The sequence below is a fragment of the Teleopsis dalmanni genome, chromosome X, assembly GCF_002237135.1.
Source record: "Teleopsis dalmanni isolate 2A chromosome X, ASM223713v2, whole genome shotgun sequence".
NCBI classification, from domain to species: Eukaryota; Metazoa; Arthropoda; class Insecta; order Diptera; family Diopsidae; genus Teleopsis; species Teleopsis dalmanni.
The window spans coordinates 75,158,854-75,181,335 of NC_051848.1; the positions used below are offsets into that span (position 1 = coordinate 75,158,854).

Sequence of the window (22,482 nt, forward strand, 5' to 3'; positions counted from 1 at the left end):
ATTTGTTTATAGCGTAGATTAAAAATATATATAGGCGACGGGGCTGCGAGAAAAAACATATCCACTGTATATAAAAACTGTCTATTGATATTAAGTATTTATTTCTAAAAAACAGATAAACTATAATATTTAAATAAATATTTACCCATACACATTTTATATATAAGTATAAGTCTCATAAAACTATATGATAATAAAATAAAATGGTATCTGATATCGTATCAAATTGCATAGCCTTCGATGCATCACATTTTTTCTAAGTAACATAATTTTCTTTATAAGTAATGGTCCTTTTTCCAGGTTTCAATGGGTCAATAACTATGCGGTGCGTTTTAGTTTGCTTTATTAAATGACGTCTTTTATTTATATTTACTGTTTCTTGACTTATTTTTGGGGTGATGAATATTTGATGGGTGAGCAGTTTATCATATATGGATGGATGGCATAAGTGTAGTAATTCGTACGCAGAGTAGAGTTAACCAAATCTATGAATATATTTATCACATTTTGGAAATATATTTTTTAAAGTGATTTTTCAATTTATTGTAATACAAAAGAGTTTTTAGTAAGTAATATATTTTTAACTATAGAAATGTATGTGATGCCTATTTTTTCTTATACCCCATATTTAATTACACCACAGGATAAACCAGTCATACACAGCGTTTAGGTGTTGGACGAATTTTCTTTTTTTTTCTTAGTCTATACATATTTTTATCCGAAGCTAGCAGAAGAGTCTCATTTGCGTATAAGCAAATGTTTGACATTGATTTCAAATATATTGGATGAAAAGAGTATGTAAGTTAGGTAATTTACAGTAACTGTTTTTTAAGATATTTGTAGTTCCTGGATTAAAGTGTTTTTCGGAAAATCGATTCCTTGACGGTCCATATTTGGGTAAATATTGAAAATGAATAAAGGAACCCTTACATCCAAACAGTTTATCAGACTTCTAGGGTCAATGAGCTATATCCCGAAATATCATATACATTTTACACTTTCTCTTAATATAATTTGATGTTTTAATTCAAATATTTTTTTTTGAATTATTTTTAATATTAGTAAGCATTGAAAATTTCTAAAAGTTAAAGTTATCAAATTTTATATTTTTCGAATTAGTAAGTTTTTTTTAGCCAATCAGTTTGTTCAGAAATCGTCTTCAGTAAATTAGAAGACATCCGTATAATAAATTCCAAATTTCTTTTTTTTGGCATATATTCTCGTTCTTGTTCAATAAAATTTTCAATTGGATCAATAGAGCTGCTCAAACCTACAAGTTGGAATTATTCTGTATCAAGTAATCTCAATATATTATTACTACTTAGTCTTGTTTTTCAAGAGCAATTTGTCTAGTAAGTAGTTAGCATCTTAGTAAAATAATTAATTACTATTAATCAAAATTTCAGTACCCAACATTTTTTATGGTAAAAATCTGAAATGCAATACAAAGATTGAGTTAAAATTTGATGTTCTGAGTGTTACATCATAAGCAGTTTTTGAAATTTCATGAGAAATCTACAAAGTTATTCAACCTGTGGTTCCGAAATTTAAGGTAAATAAAACACACCTATTGAGATTTAAAAATTTCATATCAATATATTGTTTGGATCTTATTTCACCATTAAGTGTGAAATAATCATTTATTCAAATGTCCTCCAAAGATCATTTGCAATATTGCATCCTTTCAATTACCTATCTATACATAGTTGCCAATATTTTGGCTCTAGCAAGTCGTTGATGGATATTCGTTTTTTAAGTGTCGAGAATTTGAGGATTGTCTGAATAAACACGATCCTTTACATAGTCCTACAAAATAAAATTTTTTAACGTATCATGTTTTTACATCCATAACACCAATTTCACTCCAAAAAAGTGGTAATTAAGTGGTTATAGTGATTAGGATTTGTAGCCTATGTCACGTTTTCTGGTATGGTTTGGAAAACCATACTTATTATGCCACTTGTATATTTTTATTACTTTTAATGCAAATATTTTTCTTTGATGATATGTCTATAAAGTCAAAAATTTTCTTTAATTTTATTGACTCTGTTAAACGATTTATGTTATAAACTGGTAAGCCTTTAACTAAATACACGATGCCGTAAATCAGGGCTGTCCAAGCCAGATGCGATCGTAGGCAAATACAAATCACTATACAGATTAAAGGGTTGCAGAAACAAATATTTATTATAGCGTCATAGTTGTTTTGGAGAAAACTGTAGACATGCTTGTCGCAAGAGGCGACTAAAATCTCGGCGCTATGCTAACAGTTGTGCAAGAAGTGTACATGGTAGTAGGTGTGGTCCCAGTCTGTGACACTTGACCAGAGGTATAAATCTGGTACTACTGAGGTCAGTGGCCCGCAGCCTCGGCTATGCTGACTAGTTGAGGTTGGACTCGTAGTGGCTGTGGTTAATACCCAAACTTATGCGGGAATTTATTATTCATTCGGCGTGGAGTTGCGTATTCATCATCGGGTGTTGAGACCCAAAGATTATAAGAGGTTTTAGGTAAGCCTCACATCAAACCAAGGTGGAAGTTATGTCTTGCACACATTTCTTTATTGGCACAGGCGGAAATTGTTTGAATTTTCAATGGGGCGTTGATTGACGTCTAGTATTAATACGCGTGTTTTTGAACACCATAGTGTAAAGCCTCTACGGCATAGAACATTACGTAAAATAACAGTAATGATCTAGATGTTAAGTCAAAACTGCGAAACTGGACAAATCTTCAAAACTATTTTAAAAATTCGTTTTATTAAACTCACTATTGAAGTATTTATTTCTACCTATTAATTACAGATATCAATCTGAGAGTTGGTTGAACTACTTTTTAATCCATAATTCAAAAATTATTTGTGATAACAGGTAAGTAACAAAGTAAGAATGTTCTGGAGTTGAAAATACAACAAAATTTAATTTTTTTAAATATATATTTAATTTTATCTATCTTACTATTATGATTTTAAGTTGCCTTATAGCTCGTTGATTTCAAGTGAGTACTACTGGAGAATTGAACGTTATTATCCAAGTTTTTTTAAACACTGAATTCTATAGATAACATATATTATTTATGATAACAGGTAAGTAAGAGAGTAAGAATGTTCTGGAGTTGATAATATGTACAACAAAATTTAATTTTTTATATATATATTTAAATTTATCTATCTTACTATTATGATTTTAAGTTGCCTTATAGCTCGTTGATTTCAAGTGAGTACTACTGGAGAATTGAACGTTATCATCCAAGTTTTATTAAACACTGAATTCTAAACTACATATATGCTTTTCACTGTGAGTATTAAAAACATTTAAATTAAGCTCCATTATTTATTAAATTGGTTTTCCTCTTCAATTTATCACAGTAAAATGCTTGGAATCGTGATCACTTGAATTTAATTTTGTGAACTTTTGATTTAGAAATATGTCGGGTAAATTCACTAAAGCATTAGCGCGATTCGTTCTAAGGCTTAGTATTTTGAATAACAATGAAAGTATACCTGTAATCCAATATTTCATTCCATCAATAATTATTGGTATGGGCGTTTTCTTTCTTCTACGTTATATGCAAGCTTGGTTAAAAGAGGATAAAGATAAAGTATAAAGAAATTATTTATATTGTTTATTCATAAAAAAAGGATTCATTTATAGGTGAAGTCGCAAACTGCAGCTGATAATCTTGTAGAAGAAACCAAAACGAAACCCAAAAAACGTGGCTTGAAGAGATATGTTAAAAAAGTTAACAAGAAAGACATGGACGTGTTTAGCTCAAAATATGTTGACCGTAGTTAGTAGTTTTTTTACAATTTTATGTAAGTTAATAAAATACTTATTAGAGTTTTTTATCCAGGTTTATATCACACACGTAGATAAAATGTGGATTAGCACCATTTTTTTGAAAAGCCAAACTCTATTCGTAAGAATGATGTAAAGTAGTTAAAAAATAAAATATAACAAAAAGGAACTACATGGACCCAATTGGTGTTAAAAAAGCTGGGTAATTATAATTATAACAATTATAAAAAAAAAAATATTTATATTTATATAATATTCAAATTTTGTTGATATTTTGTTTTTTTTAGATTTCTTGAATATTGTAGCAAGAAGCTAAGATAATAAGAAACTAAAATGATCCACCGATACAAAAATTATATGTAAGAAGTAATATTATTTGATGTGATTATAAAGTACAAAGTACAATTCGAACATTTACATTTGTTTCAACAAAATTCAAGTCATAGAATGTGTATTACAACAGTTGTAACAAAAAAAAAACAAACAATTAAATAGTCACCAAACAAACAAAACCCAAACTCATTTTTTTACTTACATTAGTTAGACCAAAAATAAGGACCTGGACCAGTTACAGGATCGGGCTTCAAATAGCATTTTATGCTTCGCAAAAGGTTCTAGGTGGTTTTAAACCCTGAGGTTTTTATTATTTATATACGGCATCACAATGGGCCAATAGGCCTAAGTGGATCCACTAGGGATCACCGGTATAACCTAACCTAGACCATAAATAATTATATTTGCTGCAAAATAAATTTACCAAAAAAAAAGATAATTTTCAATACCTAACAAATTCCCACCACAGAGCATTTATCATAAAGAAGTTCGCGATTATATGCACTAATAATTCATTTAAGCAAAGAAGTAAAATATGAAGTCCTGCAGTATCTAGCTCAGGCCCTATGCTCCCCTTAGGAGAGAAGAACAGCAGTAAGTAAGTTAGTAAGTATCTAGCTAGGTGACTAACTAGAATAGTTTAACGAATGCATTCCAAAAATATTGTTTATGATTGCCAATACTTGCTGTCTTCTGCACGCAAAGATCAGGGGACAGGGGACGGAATGATACGTAGATTATTATAAAAAAATCTGATATCAATATTAACTATTAAAAAGTACATGATTATCAATTTAGTGTGAAAGATAGCTTAAGAGTGTAATTATTAAGAAAAAGTCTAATATATAGTAAGGTGAGGAATATGTTGATTAGCAAAATATATAAAAACCAGTTAAGGCCAATGTGAAGGAAGCTTGCCAGCTGAAATAAATGGGGAATATCTTAAATAAATTTCAGACGATTTTGATGCATCAGTTTTGAACCCATAATTTACTGATTTTAGGTCCTAAAGGGATCAATAGTCAATAGTTTTTTGCATACATCGATATAGTGATCATTCGATTGGTCGAAAAACTCCAAAGAGCTCAAACGAAAATCATCCGGAAAATAGTCAGTGTCGTCTAGTATACAAAAAACGCAAATATTCATAGAGTTCTTAGAATAAATACAATCACAGATATAATTGTAAGCAACACACAGAAGTACGCAATCAAACGCAGAGACCACCAAAACCAGTTGCAAGCAGTCTTACCTAAAGTTCTGGAACCCAGCGACTTAAAAGAAGTTATATAAACCGTGTTATTGAAGAATAACGCCCGACGTGGAAACAAAATTGTGCGAAACTTTGGCTAAGGACAACTAATTAACTAATTAACTTTTGGTATTAGGTACTGTTTGTTTACTGCTTCTCGAATCTTTATTCCGTACTTTTAAAGAGGAGTGATAACTATTTAATAGAGTAATGAGTAATTTATTTTACTTTTTTGAAATAGTGTTTTTCTGTACAAAACAGCACATTGTACGTAGCACTATCTAATCTCAGAATAATCTCTAGCCGCACGGGGCGATACGCAGATCTTATATCAGTTATCGAATAATCACGAAGCTTTTGAGGAATACTTAAATTAGTCAGTGAGAAGGGTGGGACTCTGCAGAAACCCCCAGCTGTGAAAGAGTAAAAGTACCCAGATGCATTAACTCGAAAAAGACTCGAATGAATATATATGTTTAATATATGATTTTAAAAAAAATATTTATATTAGTGTATATATATATATATATATTATATATATAATATATATATATATAATATCTGTAATTACAGAGAATTTTGTACAAATTCATTTTTGAACATCGAACAAGTATATCTCAAATTTTGTATATGTTGTGAATAGTTAAAAGTAAATTAGTACTTTATTTGCAAAAATTATTTTATTGAAATTAATAGCAAAAACTAAAGCATTATATATAATAACATTTTTAGAAAATAACCTGAAACGTTTTTACATAATTCTGAGTTTTATATTTTATATAGTTCTTCTCTTATCTATTCTGAACTTTTAGAGAAATACATGTTAATTAAACTCTTATATATTCTTTGAAAGATTATAAAAGAGTTATTATTACAATACACATTCTTAATAAATAATTGCAGATGTGCCTTAAAATGAGTTATCTTGTTCTCCCATAGCCCAACAATAGTAATTACTGTACCTTGCACATTAACAATCTATTTTTCAACTGCACTACACTGCGTATACTTATTTTACTCTCGACTCAATGAAGAAAGTGAATGATTTATTATCTTTAATATAGAATGGACTTATCCACTTCACTGGTACACTTCTATGTCAAAGTGCTAATAAGATTTTTGCTTCCAGTCGCGGTATATATTTGTATTCTAAAATGTGATGGGTTCTCAGTCTTCATCGAGATTCCAACTTTATTGAAGACTTTTTTATGCATATACAGTGTTGTGCATAACAAAAGCAACCAAAATTTGCCCATCAAATAAATAAGTTTTTTGTCTACTTTTTACTTTTCATTCAAAAACTTAAATACAGAGTTTTATTTGTTATTGTATTAGCTATTATAAAAAAACAACAAAATCTACAATTCTAAATAACGGGTTAAATAATTCACAAAAATAATGAGATATTGCGAAATGCGGCTGTGCAGAACAATAGCAACTTTATTTATTATATTAAATTTTTGTATTATTTTTCTAAATTTTGTATAAAGCCCTTTGCTTTTTATTACTTGGGCACTTCTACGGGTCATAGGTGATATTAAATTGTTAATAAAACTATTTGGAATTTCATACCATTCCTCTTTCATGACCTCAAACATTTGGAAACTTTTCCACCTCCAAGGCGACGTTTGAGAATACCAAAATGTTCTCAATTGAATTAATATCAGGTGTTTGGGCTAGCTAATCTAAAATTTGAATTCCATTTTTCAAAATCCATTCTCTTATCAGCTTTAAGGTGTGTTTTGGGTGGTTATCGTACTGATATACCCGTCGGAGTGACATTTCTCATCCGCCATGGGGTACCATATGGCTTTCTAAAATTTTTTTGTACACATGTTGGGCTATTATTTGATGAATTTCATGAAAAGGTCCAAGTCTAAATCCTGAGAAGCACGCCCAAATCATTACTGACCCATCCCCATGCTTCACCGTCGCATGCCAGTTACGCGGCTATTATTTGATGAATTTCATGAAAAGGCCCAAGTCTAAATCCTGAAAGGAACGCTCAAATTATTACTGACCCATCCCCATGCTTCACCGTCGCATGCCAGTTACGCGGATATAAACGTTTTTTTTTCGCGACGTACTGTGCACATCCTATCAGATTTAGAGATATTTAATTTCGATTTATTGCTGAGAAAAACTGTTTTCCATTTAACAAGTATTCAATTTTAGTGATATCGTTCAAAATTAATATTAATATTATTTCATATTAATATTAATTAGAGCAAAACAAAAAATCTAGTTCTATTGCAAATGCTATTTAGGTAACCTTGGTTTTTTGACTGGTCTGTAACTTTTGAAACCTGCTTCAAGAGTACGCTTGCGTACTATATTTGAGTCCACATATAGTTTAAGCTCATCTACGATCTTTTTAAACGCAATGAATGCTTTTTTTTTGTAATTCATATGATGTTTCGATCAATTCTATGAGTACTCTAACAAGGCGCTTCACCCAAATAAACCGTTTTAACGGTATTTTGTCAAATTATATTTTTTTAAAAGCTGCGAAACAATTAACTAATTAATTTTAAATATTTTGGCTATTTCATTTGAGCACTGCCATTTAAATATTTTTCAATTCTTGCTTCTTTAAACTTCAAAGTATACTTGTCTCGAGCCATGATAAAACGTACTTCCATTAACTGATTTAATATTGAACTATTCTGTGTTTATGTTCTAATTTGCTTAAAAACATATATCACAGCATAAAAATGCAAAAAATCAAAAAAATATCTTGCTAGAATGCACTTTGGTCATAGATCTAGCATTGATATTGTCTCAATTGCTATTGTTCTGCACAGCCGCATTTCGCAATATTTTATTATTTGTGTGAATTAATTAACCCGTTATGAAGAATTGTAGATTTTGTTGTTTTTTTATAATAGCTAATACAATAACAAATAAAACTGTGTATTTAGATTTTTGAATGAAAAGTAAAAAGTAGACAAAAAACTTATTTATTTGATGGGCAAATTTTGGTTGCTTTTGTTATGCACAACACTGTATATGTCAATAGAGAAAAATAGTTTATTCTTACTGACGTTGTAGTAGAACTTTAAACCAAGCACAGTTAAAACAAAGGAAGTATATTGAAAATTATATGAAATCATATTTTAATCTTTTGCACAATGAAAGGATGTAAAATAATAGAAGGAAAAAGGTGTAGTGCTTTAGAAATATGTATATCTAAATTTAAGTTGCTTTTAGTAATAGAGCGCAACTTACAATGTATTTGTTTATACAACTACAGAGTTGCTTTTTTATAACTGTTATTGGTGCTAAATACACTGGATTGCTATTTGGAAATTATGCTTGGTATATTAATTTCTGTTGAGATTATACAGATGGATTTCTAATTTTTAAAATTTGAAAAGTTGAACTGTAATTGGGTAAAGAGTTTAAAAATATATGTATGACAATCCACATTATTAACAAAATTATCTTCCATGACATTATCCTTAAGATTGTCGTTGGAGAGCAACGGCATTATTACCGATTATACAAAAAACAGCGCAGATCAACTATATTGCGAATGCTTATTTTTATTCAATCACAGATACTATGCAAGACATCGATGCATCCAATCTGCAAGACATTTACTCAAAATGTCGTCGAAGATAATTCATTTTTTTCCTTCAAAATTGTCTTTAAAGATTGACATATATTTGAATCGTTTAATATCTTTCAGTTATATTTCTATGCCATTGCGGTATAGAAATCTATGACAAAGCCGCTCGTTTAATAAAAAGTACGGTTAAAATGGCTAATATTACATTTGCTATTAGTGGAAGAAAAGGCTCTTGTTCAAGGTTTCTTTTTCGTTTTCATTAAAGTCTTATTTAATATAGTAAGTTTATAGACTGTAACTACATCCGTCTATGTGAGAGGTTTTGGCTACGAAAGGATGACTGCAGCTATCCAAAGCGAAGTGGGCGCATGTAGCCTATATATCAACTTGGAGTAAGAATTGACAAGAATATTTCTGATATCATTTTTATTATTTTTGAACTCAATACTTTTTGAGTTGGTGTATTGGCAAAAAAAAAAAAACGTTCGTTAGCTTGACTTTCTGTTAAATTTTGTACTTTTTTTTAGGTTCATTTTTTTACTTCTCAGCAATATAATTTATTCTCAAAATAATAATTTAATTTATGATTGTCTTTGATTATATCCAGGTATGAATATGGTTTTTTAAGGTCTATGCGAATATGTTCAAAATTTTGACTTGTAAGACTTAGGAAAGTTTATTCAATTATATTGAAGACTAAAACCATTTCATTATTCAAGTAGTATCTATTTTACACTCAATATTAAAAATTATTGTCTTGGAATTATGTGCAAGAATAAAAAATTATTGCTGTGATTTACACTTGAAACTCAATAAACTTTATAAACACTATCAGCATAAGCACATTAGAAGCGTACTTAAGTACCCACGCACTTAAGTTTATGCACGTGTGAATGCGCTTATCTATTTATCAGGAATCTCAGCACAAAACTTATTCTCACACTGAAGGAAGACGAAAGACGAAAGACAAACGCCATATTTCATAGCCTTTTCTAGCATTTCTCTCCCTACTCCTGACAATGCCGTAGACAACTATAATCGTAACGAGTTGAAGTGAAGAAAAACGCGATTTTACTTTTGTCAAGCACGTCACATAAGATTTTCGTAATTTGAAAATTGCACTTTATTCCCAGCTTATTTGTTTTCGATTCATTTTATTGTTTGTTTCATTTTCATACTATATTTAATTCAACTTTTTATCTCCTTATCTGATGGCCCACACACGTGCCCCCACACTTCGTATCTGCGAGTGCTTGGAAGAGGAGCTATTCCATATAAAATCAATTTGAATAGTTGAGATTTTCGCCTTCACTTGCAAGAGCTCCTCTGCATGTGTGTATTTGTACGGATGTGTCACATTTGAATTTCTGAAATGGAAGTGATGCACGAGTCCTTCACATCGGAATTGCACAGCTTTCCAACCAAACATATGGTACTTAAGTTCCCACTATAAGTAAGTAAGAGCAATTTAACGAGGTAAGGAGAAAAAGAACGAAACATTAAATTTAAATATTTGATGTAAAGTTGATTTTTACTTAAGGACGAAAATTACACTTGATAAAAAAATGATTCCATAAAACAATGTTTAATAGTTCATTTAACGAATATTGATGCGTTTAAATATATATAGTTAAGATAGATATTACAAAAATACTTTTAAATGTTTAGCTTGAATAATCTCAACAAATATCATTGAAGTTTATTGAAGTTTATCTGGTGTAGAGAACGAATTAGTTGATAACATGGCCAATGCTGGCTCTGCTAAACATGGCCTTTTTCGATGTTACCTCAGAAGTACTTTGTTGGGTCAATGACTTTGAGGGTTGTGTGCACTAAGAAAGATGATGTAAAATGGAAACTTGTGAGATGACAAAATGCTTTTGTCAAAGAATCTAAAAAAAAACTATCATAATGACTATAGTAGTTAAAGATAAAAACATCAGAAAACCGATAATTGTCACCACAGGTCACAACACGGGTAGAAAATATATAGTCCCAGTAAGAATCAGCGCACATCCGACATGTCAATATTATCTTGAGGACATCAAAAGTGTTCTATACTTTGACTACTGTTGCACAGCATTAGGATGTCCTAAGCATAAGCAATGTTCATGACTTGTCCCACTTAATATTTTTACATTCCTTAAAAAAAACTAAGAAATTTAATGTAAATTAGCTTATTTTCTCCATTTCAATCATTCGTTATTTCTTTCTGGTTCTTTTCTTTCTATTTTTTATAATTTTTTCGTTTTTGTTCAAGTGACTGAATAGTTTTATTTTTATCCAGCACTAAATTCAAGTAGAAGAGAACTAATCTCACACCTACAAATGTATATATATAGAATATATGACCTAACAATCTTCATTAGTGAAGATCAAGTTCATTTTATCAGTAATTGTCACATTTTTTTGACTGGGATCTAGTAGTTTGCTTGTTTATTATGAGATTGAAGAGAGTGGGTCTGCGACTAATAATTCACGGAAATGACATGCAGTCACGTTCGCTTTTACGATATTCCATTGAGGTCAACGTCGTGTATTATTGATTTAATTATCGTCAACTATCGTGCATATAGTAAGGCTGGCGACGCTTTTATATGTACATACTATTCTAAGAACTGTGTCATGTTTCCATTCTTTTAGAACACTGTGACTTATACTGTACTTAGATATATCGGTTTTGCCACCTTTGTAGTACAAAATAACATTTACTATAAATTTGGTATACTGGGATTGACTTATCTGCAGAATTCGAGCATAAATATTTCTATAAACTTGGTAGCCCACCTGGTAAATAACTTGCCAACTGATGGAAGAAAAAACTTCAATATGGATTATTTGCTAAGGCTTTTGATGATGTGGATTTGTCAATACTTGAAACAGTGTTTTGTAGTCAGCCAAATTTTTATTAAATTACTAAAATATTTGTTGTTGTCTTTTCATTTCCATTCGAATCCTTCTTCCCAAAATATTATTTATTATTTTCAATTCAAACATAACTTTCTTCATATACATTAAATTTAATATTAATTAATTCATATATTAACAAGTCCAAGTAAACAAGTCCAAGTATTTTTAGAGTACAATTTGAAAAATCTATTGAATAGTGATACTTATTGCTTTTTCTTAGTAATGATTGGTTCATATTCTGGTTGGGTTGTTTTGGTTTTAGTGTAACAGAATTTTTTTTATTAATTTTGCTTTTTCCTTACCAGATAATTTACGCTGCTCATCATCTTGGTCCTCAAATTTAGCATTATTTATCCTTTGCGCAACATTCGATTCAATTCGCAAAGTTTGGTGAAGTAAGAGCGAAGCCAAAAATCCTTTAGGCGATTTAATTGAATTTAGTCCAATTTAGCCGAACTCGCACGCGCCATAAATATGCTTTTTATGTATCAAAACTATGATTTAATTTATATAAATTTTTTTTTATTGGTGTGTCTTTATTTTATATGATTTTACATTTTACATTAGTTGTTTACTAAATTTATCGGTAATTGTTTTTTCTTCACCTTAAATTTGACCTTTTCTCTTTATATGAAAATCTTGAACGACTGAACTTCTGGTTTCTGTGGATTAAATCAAAAATTATTATGGATTATTTAGAACAATAAGTTTTTAATATAGAATAAAAATAATGAAGTTTATTTTGAAGATGTTAAGTACTATAATAACTTCTTAAATTGAAAATACTTACTCCAGTATGTTTTAACAGTCCAAAAAACCAAAAAACACTTTAGTTGTTTTAAATTTTTCTGATCTAGACATTGAGAATAAAAGCGAAACTCATTGTCTCCATAATATATATGATTTTATTTTAACAATTTCTTATTTAAGAAGGTGGGAATTTGTTCAATATGTAATGATAGTTTCAGATTATTTATTTATTTAAAATATAAACAAATTTTGTACTTACTAACCTACGATTGATGGAGTCTATTTTCATTATTAATTTGAAGCATTTGATTGTATTTGTCTATCTCCCACTCTCGAAAAGTCCTGATTCTCGTATTGGGAGGAGACATATTAGGCGTTTGAATACTTGTGAGATTAAAATCTTCTTCGTTAATAACAGTTGTTTGACCTTCAATTGATCGAAGATCATTTATTTGGTCTACCTGAAAGCATTTAAAAAAGACATCTTTATGACGACATCAGTAACTATTTGCTATATTATTTCATAAAAAGTGTTTTTAAAATTACCTCTTTCCATGCAGTCCATTTCTTTAACAGAATGAAACATAATATTGCAACCAACCAAAGTGCACTCAGAGAGATTATAACAGATTGAATTTTATCAATAGGATTTTCATTCGCATCTTCAAGTGGATCCATTTCCTTCACGTCAATAGTTGGAGCCATGTTTTTTGTTTTTAATTGTGCTGACGTTAATAAAAGAACTAATAAAAAAAAGTAATGACTAAAGTTAAATGCTCAAGGAGGTTTATTGTCTTTAATAGATTAAGTAATATTGGCGAATGTATAAAATCTCTATAGTATCAGGTTTTCAGATGTTAATTTTGTTTTTGGTAATAATGACAGCTGATTTTTTATTGTGTATAAGTATTTATATATTCTGCATTTTGATCTAATACCATTTGTCTTTTTTTTGGCAGTAAATCATACCACATTCATTAAACGTTGTGTTATTGTGATAAAAATCTGAGTGCAGTCTTTCTTGACGTCCAAATTTAAGGTTAAGGTCATAAACCTTTCTATTGTAAAATTCCCGAATTGATGTAATCTTTTAAACAACTCAGTTCTTTGTGCAAATTTTTATGTAAATTGTTTTGTTAAAAAACACACATTTCTGAAGTATATAGGAATGTAGGTGAATTGCAAGAAGTTTAAATGTGAATGAATTAGAAACGTACCCTATTTCTTATATTTAATGAAAGTACTTTGGCGTATAAACAAAGACACAGAAGTACTGTGGCATCCGAAAAACCACACGAAAGATATGATGGCAGAAGAATTTACGTCAATGGTTCAATAAAAGACTAAGATCACTTTTTTGAAAATCTGTAGTTAAAGTCAAAGTCGCAATTATCTTAGCTAACGTTGAAGCGTACAAGGCACCTAGAAGAAGAAGAATGAAAGTAGGTCGGGTATTTAATAATCAGCCGGCCGCATTGATGATTGTAATATGTGGTAGATTTCTTTGTTAGAGATGATGCAGATCATAAGGCTGAATTTGTGTAAGCCGGAACACTGTCACAACACGTCTTTTAGTTTAATTTTTTCGAAACTTAGCGCACACTACCACAAGTTTCAATATATACGATATAATGTATTGTTAAAACCTATCAAGTTCTTCTACCCAGTTGTAGTATATTTTAGTAAAAGTTGTGGAATTTCTTTATTTAGATTATGTAAACCTTCACCTAGTTGCTAAATAATATGTTAATCTCTATTTAGATTAAAATTGGAAGTGACAGAGGTTCCATTAAATACGCGCTGAGTCTCGATAGTTTACCATCATGATCGTGCCCTGTTACATTCTCATGATGAGTATATTTAAAAAAATATATATTACAATAGAGTAAAGTAGACTTACCAAATTTAGCATAAAGATAGTTACTAAGCACTGAAAAATTTCAATCTGTTTTTCCTAATGATTTCTTTTGTTTTTGTGTTAATAAAAAAATAAAATAAAGACCAACATATTGCCCAGATTTAATTCTTAAAACTAAATCCATAATTAATATTTTATAATTTATTATAAAAAATAACTTCATTTCAAATAAATCGATGCATATCTGTTAAAATATGTTAAATTCAACAATAAATAATTTTGAAATAATTGAAATAATTAATTTCAACCACAATAATGCTCCAAATTACAAAAATTTATGGATATAATCAAAATTTAAGAATCTATTCACTTTAGCTCGATGTGGCTACGTTTTGCCTTCACCTTGAGTATGGCTTTAAAACGGGTGAAAAATGAAATGGATGCTGCACGAATATGATCTTCCGGTATTTTGGCTCATTCCTGAACAATGACTGTTTTCAGCGTATCCATACTGACATATTTTTTAATCCTCACCTTGCTTTTCAAAGTGGCCTAGATCGTATAGTCCATCGGATTTGCATCTGACGAACGAAGTATAGAATAAAATTCTCTAACCTTTCTTGGTTCATATGAGCACCGTCTCATAGATACCAAGTCTTGTTGGATGTCCATGGTCTACGACCTAAATGTTTGCCATAGGCACGGCTCTAAAACAACTTCCAAAATATTTTTCCGATAATAAATCAGTTAGTTAATAATAAACAGTTCGAGTTTATGAACTGTTCAATGGAGAAATTTTTTTCATCAGGGAACACAATGTTTGGAATTTCGCCACTTTCATGCTAGCGTAAAAGACGTAAGATCTTGTGTCTTTTGAAACTTGTAAGGCACTAGCTTGTTACCTTGAGTTCATTTTGGAATATGTGTCGGATCCTTCGCTGGGATATATACCGTTATTTTGCCATTTCATTACCACTGCGATGTGGATTTATTATAAGTGAAGCCATTCGCTTCACTTTTCAAACCATTTACGGTGATGTAGCTGTTTTTTTCGTTCGCCTATTCTATTATAATGATTTATAGTACGATACAAAAAAATAGCTGATGCCTCAAGAAGGAATATTCTAACCTGAGATTTAATTAAAATCTGTTTAAATCCACCAAATTATTTTTCTGAACGTATAAATGATAGATAAAAATATTAAAATTAAATAAGATTTGAAAGTGTCTTTGAATATGTGCTTTGACCGGAAGTTTTAAAAAATGAGTTGTGCTTGTTTGTTAGCAAATGACAACATTTCTGATAGACATCGCTTTATACTAAGTAACGGCGACATCATATGGATACATATTTTTCTTAGCTGTTTGCAGTACTCTTTTACTAACCCGTTTGATTCAAACTAAATTATGAGTTCCCTACGGGGGGTAATTGTAAAATGAGGATTAATGTGTTACAAATGATCTGCTACTCTAATCAGTTTTCTGCAGTAACGCCACGCCAAGAAGTTACGTATTCATACGATTGCTTATTAGATAAGTAAAGCAACGATAAGATACTTTGATAGCAACATTTTTAAGTACATTTTTAGGAGTACCATATAGTTTGCGGATTGGACCTTAGTAACCACGGTGATCATTTATGCATTTCAAAATTTATGATGTTATAATATTTTTATGATTATTAGTGTTTCTAATAGTTATAACTCATGTTTGCGCTGTCTTATAGCACTAACATTATCGAGTGCTGTAAATATGACGTTTATATTTCCATTATTTCTCTAATAGTTTAGGTACAACAATTTCAATGAGACCATTTTTAAATCAGAGATGGAAGCAAAGAAAAAGTTGTCAGCGACAGTGGAATCAGATAAGTTTTGAATATTAAACTAATCATGTATTGGCTTAATTGTTTATTAAATACTACATTGAAGAAAATAAACTAATTTTCAAAAATATAGGTTATATAAATATTATTCGAGATAATTTCCAAATAGAAATTATTTTACAATTCTAATTTATAATTTATATCAGATTAAGTAAGGTTATATCGACTATACCAAGGGATCCACATAGATCTACAGGCCCATTGTGTTATCGAATAATTAAAAATTCAGGAGTGAGAATCTCTTAGAACCTTTGGCAAAGCTTATAATACTATTCAAGAGGAATCAAACTTCGATTAAGTGTGCCTAGATGTATTTAAAAGAAAATTATCTGTCGTAAAATTAGATTATATATACACATTTTTCATATGTTATTAAATTTGATATCATTTCATTTTACAAGGATATATTTTTGCGCAATATATAAAAATTTTAAATTTTGATTTAATTGTTGTGAAAATTAAATCTTTTAGTATAAAAGATTTAGAATTACTATCAAATTCTAGAAATAGTTGATTTTAGCCGAATAAATCAGAATTTAAGGATTCGTATTATGGTGAGTTGATGTATTTATTGGTAATCAATCGATAAATTCTTTCTCTTTAATTGTTTATTCGAAAATTGAATGTTATACAATCACATAAATCACAATATGTTAGAAATAATGTTTTTGAAGTTTTCCCTGCCTTTAGCAGTATGTACTAAATCTCTAATCGTTCTTAACCCAGTTCAGTGTCGGATGTTCCTCAGTCAATACATTTGATTTTTTCTCATGCCCCATTTGCCTTCGATTCTGGCTTCCACAATCAATTGCAGCAATTTATATTATATGACCAATTTGGACTCGGATGATATGGCCAAAATACCTTGTTTTTCTTATTTTGATAGGAGTTCTCCATCTTTTCTTAATCTTGTTAGAACTTCTTCATTGGATACTTTGTCAGTCCAAGGAATCTTCAGAGTTTATCTGTAGCACCACATTTTAAAATCTTTGTTTCTGTTCATTGTTAGGATTTTTAAAGTTTAGGAGTCCTAGCCATAGAGTAGAATGTACCAGACATAGCATTTAACGTAGCGTAAATTGATGTTGATGTTGCTGTTGCATACCACTTTTTTGAATTTTGCGGAAAGGGTTTCTAGCGATCTATATTTCTTGGTCTGATGTCCACTCTTAATTTAGCCAGCAACCAAAGTATTTAAACTGAGGTTGTTATGTAGTCGTTTTTTACTGATGACCATGTACTTGGTGGTTTTGATATTCTATAAATTAATCTATAGTAAGTATTGAAATTCATTTTTCATTTTTGAAATGCAATTTTAAAATATTTTCCATTTATTCGACTATTACCATACCAGCATTTCACATTCTTCACTTGTCTTCCAAAAATCTTTGTCTTTGACGTTTTGTATCTGAGAAATGATTGAAAAATTTTTTTTTTAATAAAAGACATATTCGTTTGATTTTCGAATCTCAAAGTTAGCATTGAAAATGAATTTTGATAGATATAAAATTTATTTTATCAAATAGATTTGTATCGAATTCTATCACTAAATTTCTTTAACGAACTAAATATTTCAAATATATTTCTTTTCATCAAGTAGATTTATTTCGGATTCTGTTACTAAATTGCAATAGTCAGAAAAATATATTTATTGAAAGGATTTAGGTATAGAACCAAAAACCGGTGAGTGATTTAATAAATAAATTGTATTTGTGTAATTTAGTTCGTGAAAATTATTTTTCATGTGTATTATAATTAGTCCCATTATCTAATTATAATTAAATAAAATAACATTTAATATCGTATCTGGTTTTATATAGCTTTTCTACATGCGGTGATTGTGAACGCCTAATTTCACGTGACAAATTTCAGGGTTTCTATATGGCAGTAACCTTGTGGTGTGGTATAGATTATCTTTAATGACATATAGTACTTAGGGAGTTTTTAGCTCTCGATGTGTATTATTGTAAACATTATTGATTGTGACCTTCAAATAAGTTATGCTTACTAAGTCTCCATTCCGCATTTCCAGATTGGAATATGAACAGAGACATAAAGAAATTAGTTATCAAATTGAAAGATAATTAATGGAATAATATTAAGTATGTGAGTTACAATATTTAAAGAGACTGTATTTCAAATACTGGTAGTTCGAATCGATTCACTACATTTCTGTTTCATTTCTAAAATGAGATATTATTAGGCTAGTCAACAGCTTTAATTTGTTTGCATTAACTTAAGAAACTTTCCATAAATGTGATTATAAATCTTAAACTTCAATAAATTGGAAGTATTCTCTCTTCAGTAATCTTTATATATATGTTATAGTTAGATTAGTTAGCAATTCGTCTAATTTGAAATTAACAATTTCGTGGTTCTGGAAGTAAACGGCTGCATTGTGCATGAATCATGTGTGTTTGTAGCCTGTTAGGTCACTAGTTGTGAAAAGTGGCCTAACTAGCAATGGCAAAGAATTATAGTATGTAAGAGTGGCACCACTGATAATAAGTGCCAGCCTTATGTCTTCTTTTTATTTATATTATTACTATAACTATTATTATCATTATTATTGTACTATTATTAATATTACTATTACTAGTATTATTTTACTATTACTATATAATCATTAGCACCTCTACCCTATACCTTTATACTTTTACTACATTTACCTGTAGTAGTTGACCTACTGACGAGGCTATGTTTGTTCAGTTTTTTGACCCTATATTTTGATGAGCCAACGGTAGTGCCTATGCGAAAGTGTACGTGGACTGCAAACATAATACCGTTTTCAAATATATGTTGATATTTTCTTTAGTTTCACATAACATGTTTTCCCCTGACACAAATAAACGCGTACGATGGATACTTTATTTATTTATTCATTTAGATATTTATTTTTATAGTTATTTATATATTTATTCATTTATTTGTTGACTTATTTATATAAGTTATTTTAGTAATTTTATTTTTGTCATTTATTTAGTTATATTTACATTAATTGCGTCACGTTATTGTATGGGAATAGCATAAACCATTATATTTTAAAGAGTGGTAGGGCTAAGTATATCTACGATGCTAATTTCCAGTGGCTAGCCACCACTGTTGTTTAGATGTTGTCATTGAACAACTTACAGAGGGCATAACTTTGTAACCATAATATGGTTATGAAACCATGACAGTGATAAAGCTCCAGAAACTGGAGATTTGAGCACAAAGAAAAAGTATACAGAGGGGCATGGCTTTATAACCATGATACGGTCATGAGGCCGTGACAGTGACAAAGCTTCAGAAGCTGGTGTGTTGAGTACAAAGAAAAAGGAATCGGAAGATTTCGTTTGAATTTGTATTTGAATATTTTGTTTCAATATCACCAATAGATGTGAAAAACAATATTTTTTAAATGTTATTGACGAAACAACTTACAGTAGTGAGTCCTTACGAGTTAACTATTCATAAGGAGTTGGAAAATGTTGACAGTAACTGTTATCTTCAATTTCATGCTTACAAAAAATGAAATTATTAACTTTATTGATCAAATATAACAGATAGTATTACGTCTCTGAAATTTTCATAAAAAGATGGGCATATCACATCTCTAAATCAAATGCCACACCGTATATCACCAAAAATATATAATAAAAGTATTATTTTTTAAATATAAATCCCAATTTCCTGTCTTATAATTATAATTCTAAATTGTTACAGTGCTTGCTGAATTTTGGTGTGAAAACCTGTATTAAGTTTTAAAAGATTACGATCTCTGGAAAACAAAATACTGTAGGTCAAGTTCAAATCTATAGTCTCTCAACTGTAAGTATTAAAACCATAAAACTTTTTATACTTCCTAATTAAATAAGTAGAGAATTTTATTGCAGATATAAATTAAACTCAATTGTTAAATCGTCCTCCCTTTTCAGTTTATTAAAGCAGAATGGGCGGATACTTTGTTAACGCCTTAGCAAAATTTGTGTTAAAAAAAATTGAAAGCGAACCGTCAACGCCATTATTCTATTACATTTTTCCATCAGTAATCATTGGTATAGCTATATACATATTCATCACAAGTATAAAATCCTGGACCAGTGATGACAAAGTATAAACAAACTATCTAGATTGTTAATTCATATAAAAAAATATCTTTTTAGGTTAAAACACAAGCAGCTGCTAGTGATCACTCAATGAAAAATAACATCACAAAGACTAGAAAACGTGGTTTAAAGAGGTGTCGGAAAAAAAGTAAAAAAAATAACTCGGAAATAATGAAGTCTAAATATATTGACCGTAGTAAGTAATTTCTTTATAAATTCATAAAAATTGATGAAAAACTGATTAAACTATCTTATGAAGATTTACATAATTCGACCAGATAGAAAGTGGAACTAGTACTGACCTCGGAAAAACGCGCAATGGTTGAATGTATATATTGTGTGAATATTCAGTGCAGTTGTTCTCAATGAATATTTTCCATATGAATAATAAACCAATCTTTTAATTAGCCTTCATGCAAATGATACACCAAAGAAAGTTCTAGACCAATAAGTTAAAGAGATATAGGGAAACAGAAATTGATGTAATTGATTGACATTAATGTTAAAATAAATTTTTGTTAAATAAGCTGGGTAAATTATAATTATAATAATCACTAAAAACTGAAATGTATTTGTTTTTAAATTTGTTTTCTTTTTTAGATTTTGAAACTATGACGAAAAGCCAAGGAATTAAGAAATTTAAATAAGTGATGTGACACGTAATCTAAACGTGGCAAATATTGTAAATAAATCTTAAGTCATTATCTATGACAAAAAAAAAGATGATGTGATGATTCTGCCAGTAATAATAACTGATTTTTTTCTTAATTTTATTTAAATACTAAATTATAACGTTAAATAATTTTAACTAAACAAGGTCACATCATGGGTGGTCCGCGAGATGGTTAATAATGACCCGTGAGTCAAAGTCAACAGGTATGGATACATAACTTGTTGTGTGTCTACTGAAATCTCACCTCTTAGGAAATAAGCACGAAAAATTTCCAAGTAATAATATACCTATTTTATAGCCTATATAATATACTTATGGGTCATTTTTTTACAAAGCGGACACCCTTTCGGCCTTATCATCACCGATTAGATTGAAATTTTTTTTTATGAGCTCTTTTTGTAAAATAGAAAACCCGTTTGTCGGGAATAAGTTTTAAAGTTTTTTTAAAGGAATTATGAACTCGTGGGATCTTAAAAATTGGAATTATAGACATGTTTTTATATAGTCATGTTTAAGTAATATTCGTAAATGGTTCGAAAAGTGAAGCGAATGGCTTGACTTAAACTAAATCCATGTCGTAGTGGTAAATGACAAAATAACGGTATATACCGCAGTGAAGGATCCGACACATATTCCAAAATGAGCTCAAGATAAGAAATAAGTGCCTTACAAGTTCACTAATTTGGCACAAGATCTTATATCAAAGTAACAAAAAGAGCAAAGAAGTTGTTAAGCTTGCTTGAACGTGGCGAATTTCCAAACATTGTATTCTCTAATGAAAAAAATTTCTCCATTGAACAGTTTATAAACTCTCAAAACGGTATTGTTTACTTAACTGAATGCATTGCCCTTTACTGCCATTTGAGACTATGAATGGTCACCCGAAGTAATTTTTCATATCAAATAATGGTATGGGCACCTGTGACCGCCGATAGACGCTCTTCAATCGTTTTCGTCGAGCCTGTTGTCAAAGTCAATGTGATTTATTATCGGGACATTGCTTAAGAGTTGTTGGACGTTCCAACAAGACTCAGCACCGATCTCGGTCTCATAAAGCTCGTGTGAACCAAGAATGGTTAAAAAATCAAAAAACATTTCACATTTTATTTCGTCTACACAATGGCTTTCGAGTTCACCAGATGCAAATCCGATGGACTATACGTTCTATACCTTTTTAAAGAGCAAGGTGAGAACTAAAAAATATGGGCTAAAATACCGAAAGATCACATTCGAGAAAGATGCAATTCATTTTTCAACCATTTAAAGGTCACAGTCAAGACAAAAGGTAGCCACATCGAACTAGACTGAATGGATATTAAAAATATGATTATTTCCAAAATTTTATGTGATATGAATCATTAAAAA

At 29.8% G+C, this 22,482-nt stretch overlaps 1 protein-coding gene and 2 long non-coding RNA genes across 11 annotated transcripts; 2 read left to right on the top strand and 1 right to left on the bottom strand.

Annotated features, from left to right (window-relative positions):
• Positions 1-1,128: 1,128 nt before the first annotated feature.
• Positions 1,129-4,315, top strand: LOC119689375. 3 transcript variants are annotated; one of them, XR_005253419.1, is made up of 9 exons: positions 1,129-1,352; positions 1,407-1,552; positions 2,805-2,870; positions 2,973-3,085; positions 3,191-3,296; positions 3,368-3,600; positions 3,654-3,793; positions 3,853-3,999; positions 4,085-4,315. It is a non-coding gene; the product is annotated as an uncharacterized LOC119689375 (long non-coding RNA). The 3 variants fall into 3 exon arrangements; XR_005253418.1 differs by having other exon boundaries at positions 3,654-3,789; XR_005253420.1 differs by having other exon boundaries at positions 3,423-3,600; positions 3,654-3,789.
• Positions 4,316-12,396: 8,081 nt separating this feature from the next.
• On the bottom strand, positions 12,397-14,631 carry LOC119690115. 5 transcript variants are annotated; one of them, XR_005253551.1, is made up of 5 exons: positions 14,514-14,631; positions 13,160-13,356; positions 12,877-13,074; positions 12,654-12,716; positions 12,397-12,525 (listed from the first exon to the last, which is right to left on the bottom strand). XR_005253551.1 is itself a non-coding variant. In XM_038105106.1 (4 exons), exons 2-3 carry the CDS (start codon positions 13,316-13,318, stop codon positions 12,877-12,879), a joined length of 357 nt encoding a protein of 118 aa, XP_037961034.1. In that variant the 5' UTR covers positions 13,319-13,356; positions 14,514-14,631; the 3' UTR covers positions 12,397-12,525. The 5 variants fall into 5 exon arrangements, 2 of the variants coding, with proteins under 2 accessions (XP_037961034.1, XP_037961035.1); XR_005253549.1 differs by having other exon boundaries at positions 12,654-12,783; XR_005253550.1 differs by having other exon boundaries at positions 12,654-12,783; positions 12,873-13,074.
• A 2,203-nt stretch (positions 14,632-16,834) lies between these two features.
• On the top strand, positions 16,835-21,139 carry LOC119689374. 3 transcript variants are annotated; one of them, XR_005253416.1, is made up of 6 exons: positions 16,835-16,910; positions 20,062-20,166; positions 20,274-20,449; positions 20,502-20,640; positions 20,704-20,975; positions 21,045-21,139. It is a non-coding gene; the product is annotated as an uncharacterized LOC119689374 (long non-coding RNA). The 3 variants fall into 3 exon arrangements; XR_005253417.1 differs by lacking the exon at positions 16,835-16,910 and adding an exon at positions 17,905-18,039 and having other exon boundaries at positions 20,232-20,449; XR_005253415.1 differs by lacking the exon at positions 16,835-16,910 and adding an exon at positions 17,905-18,039.
• Positions 21,140-22,482: the final 1,343 nt, after the last annotated feature.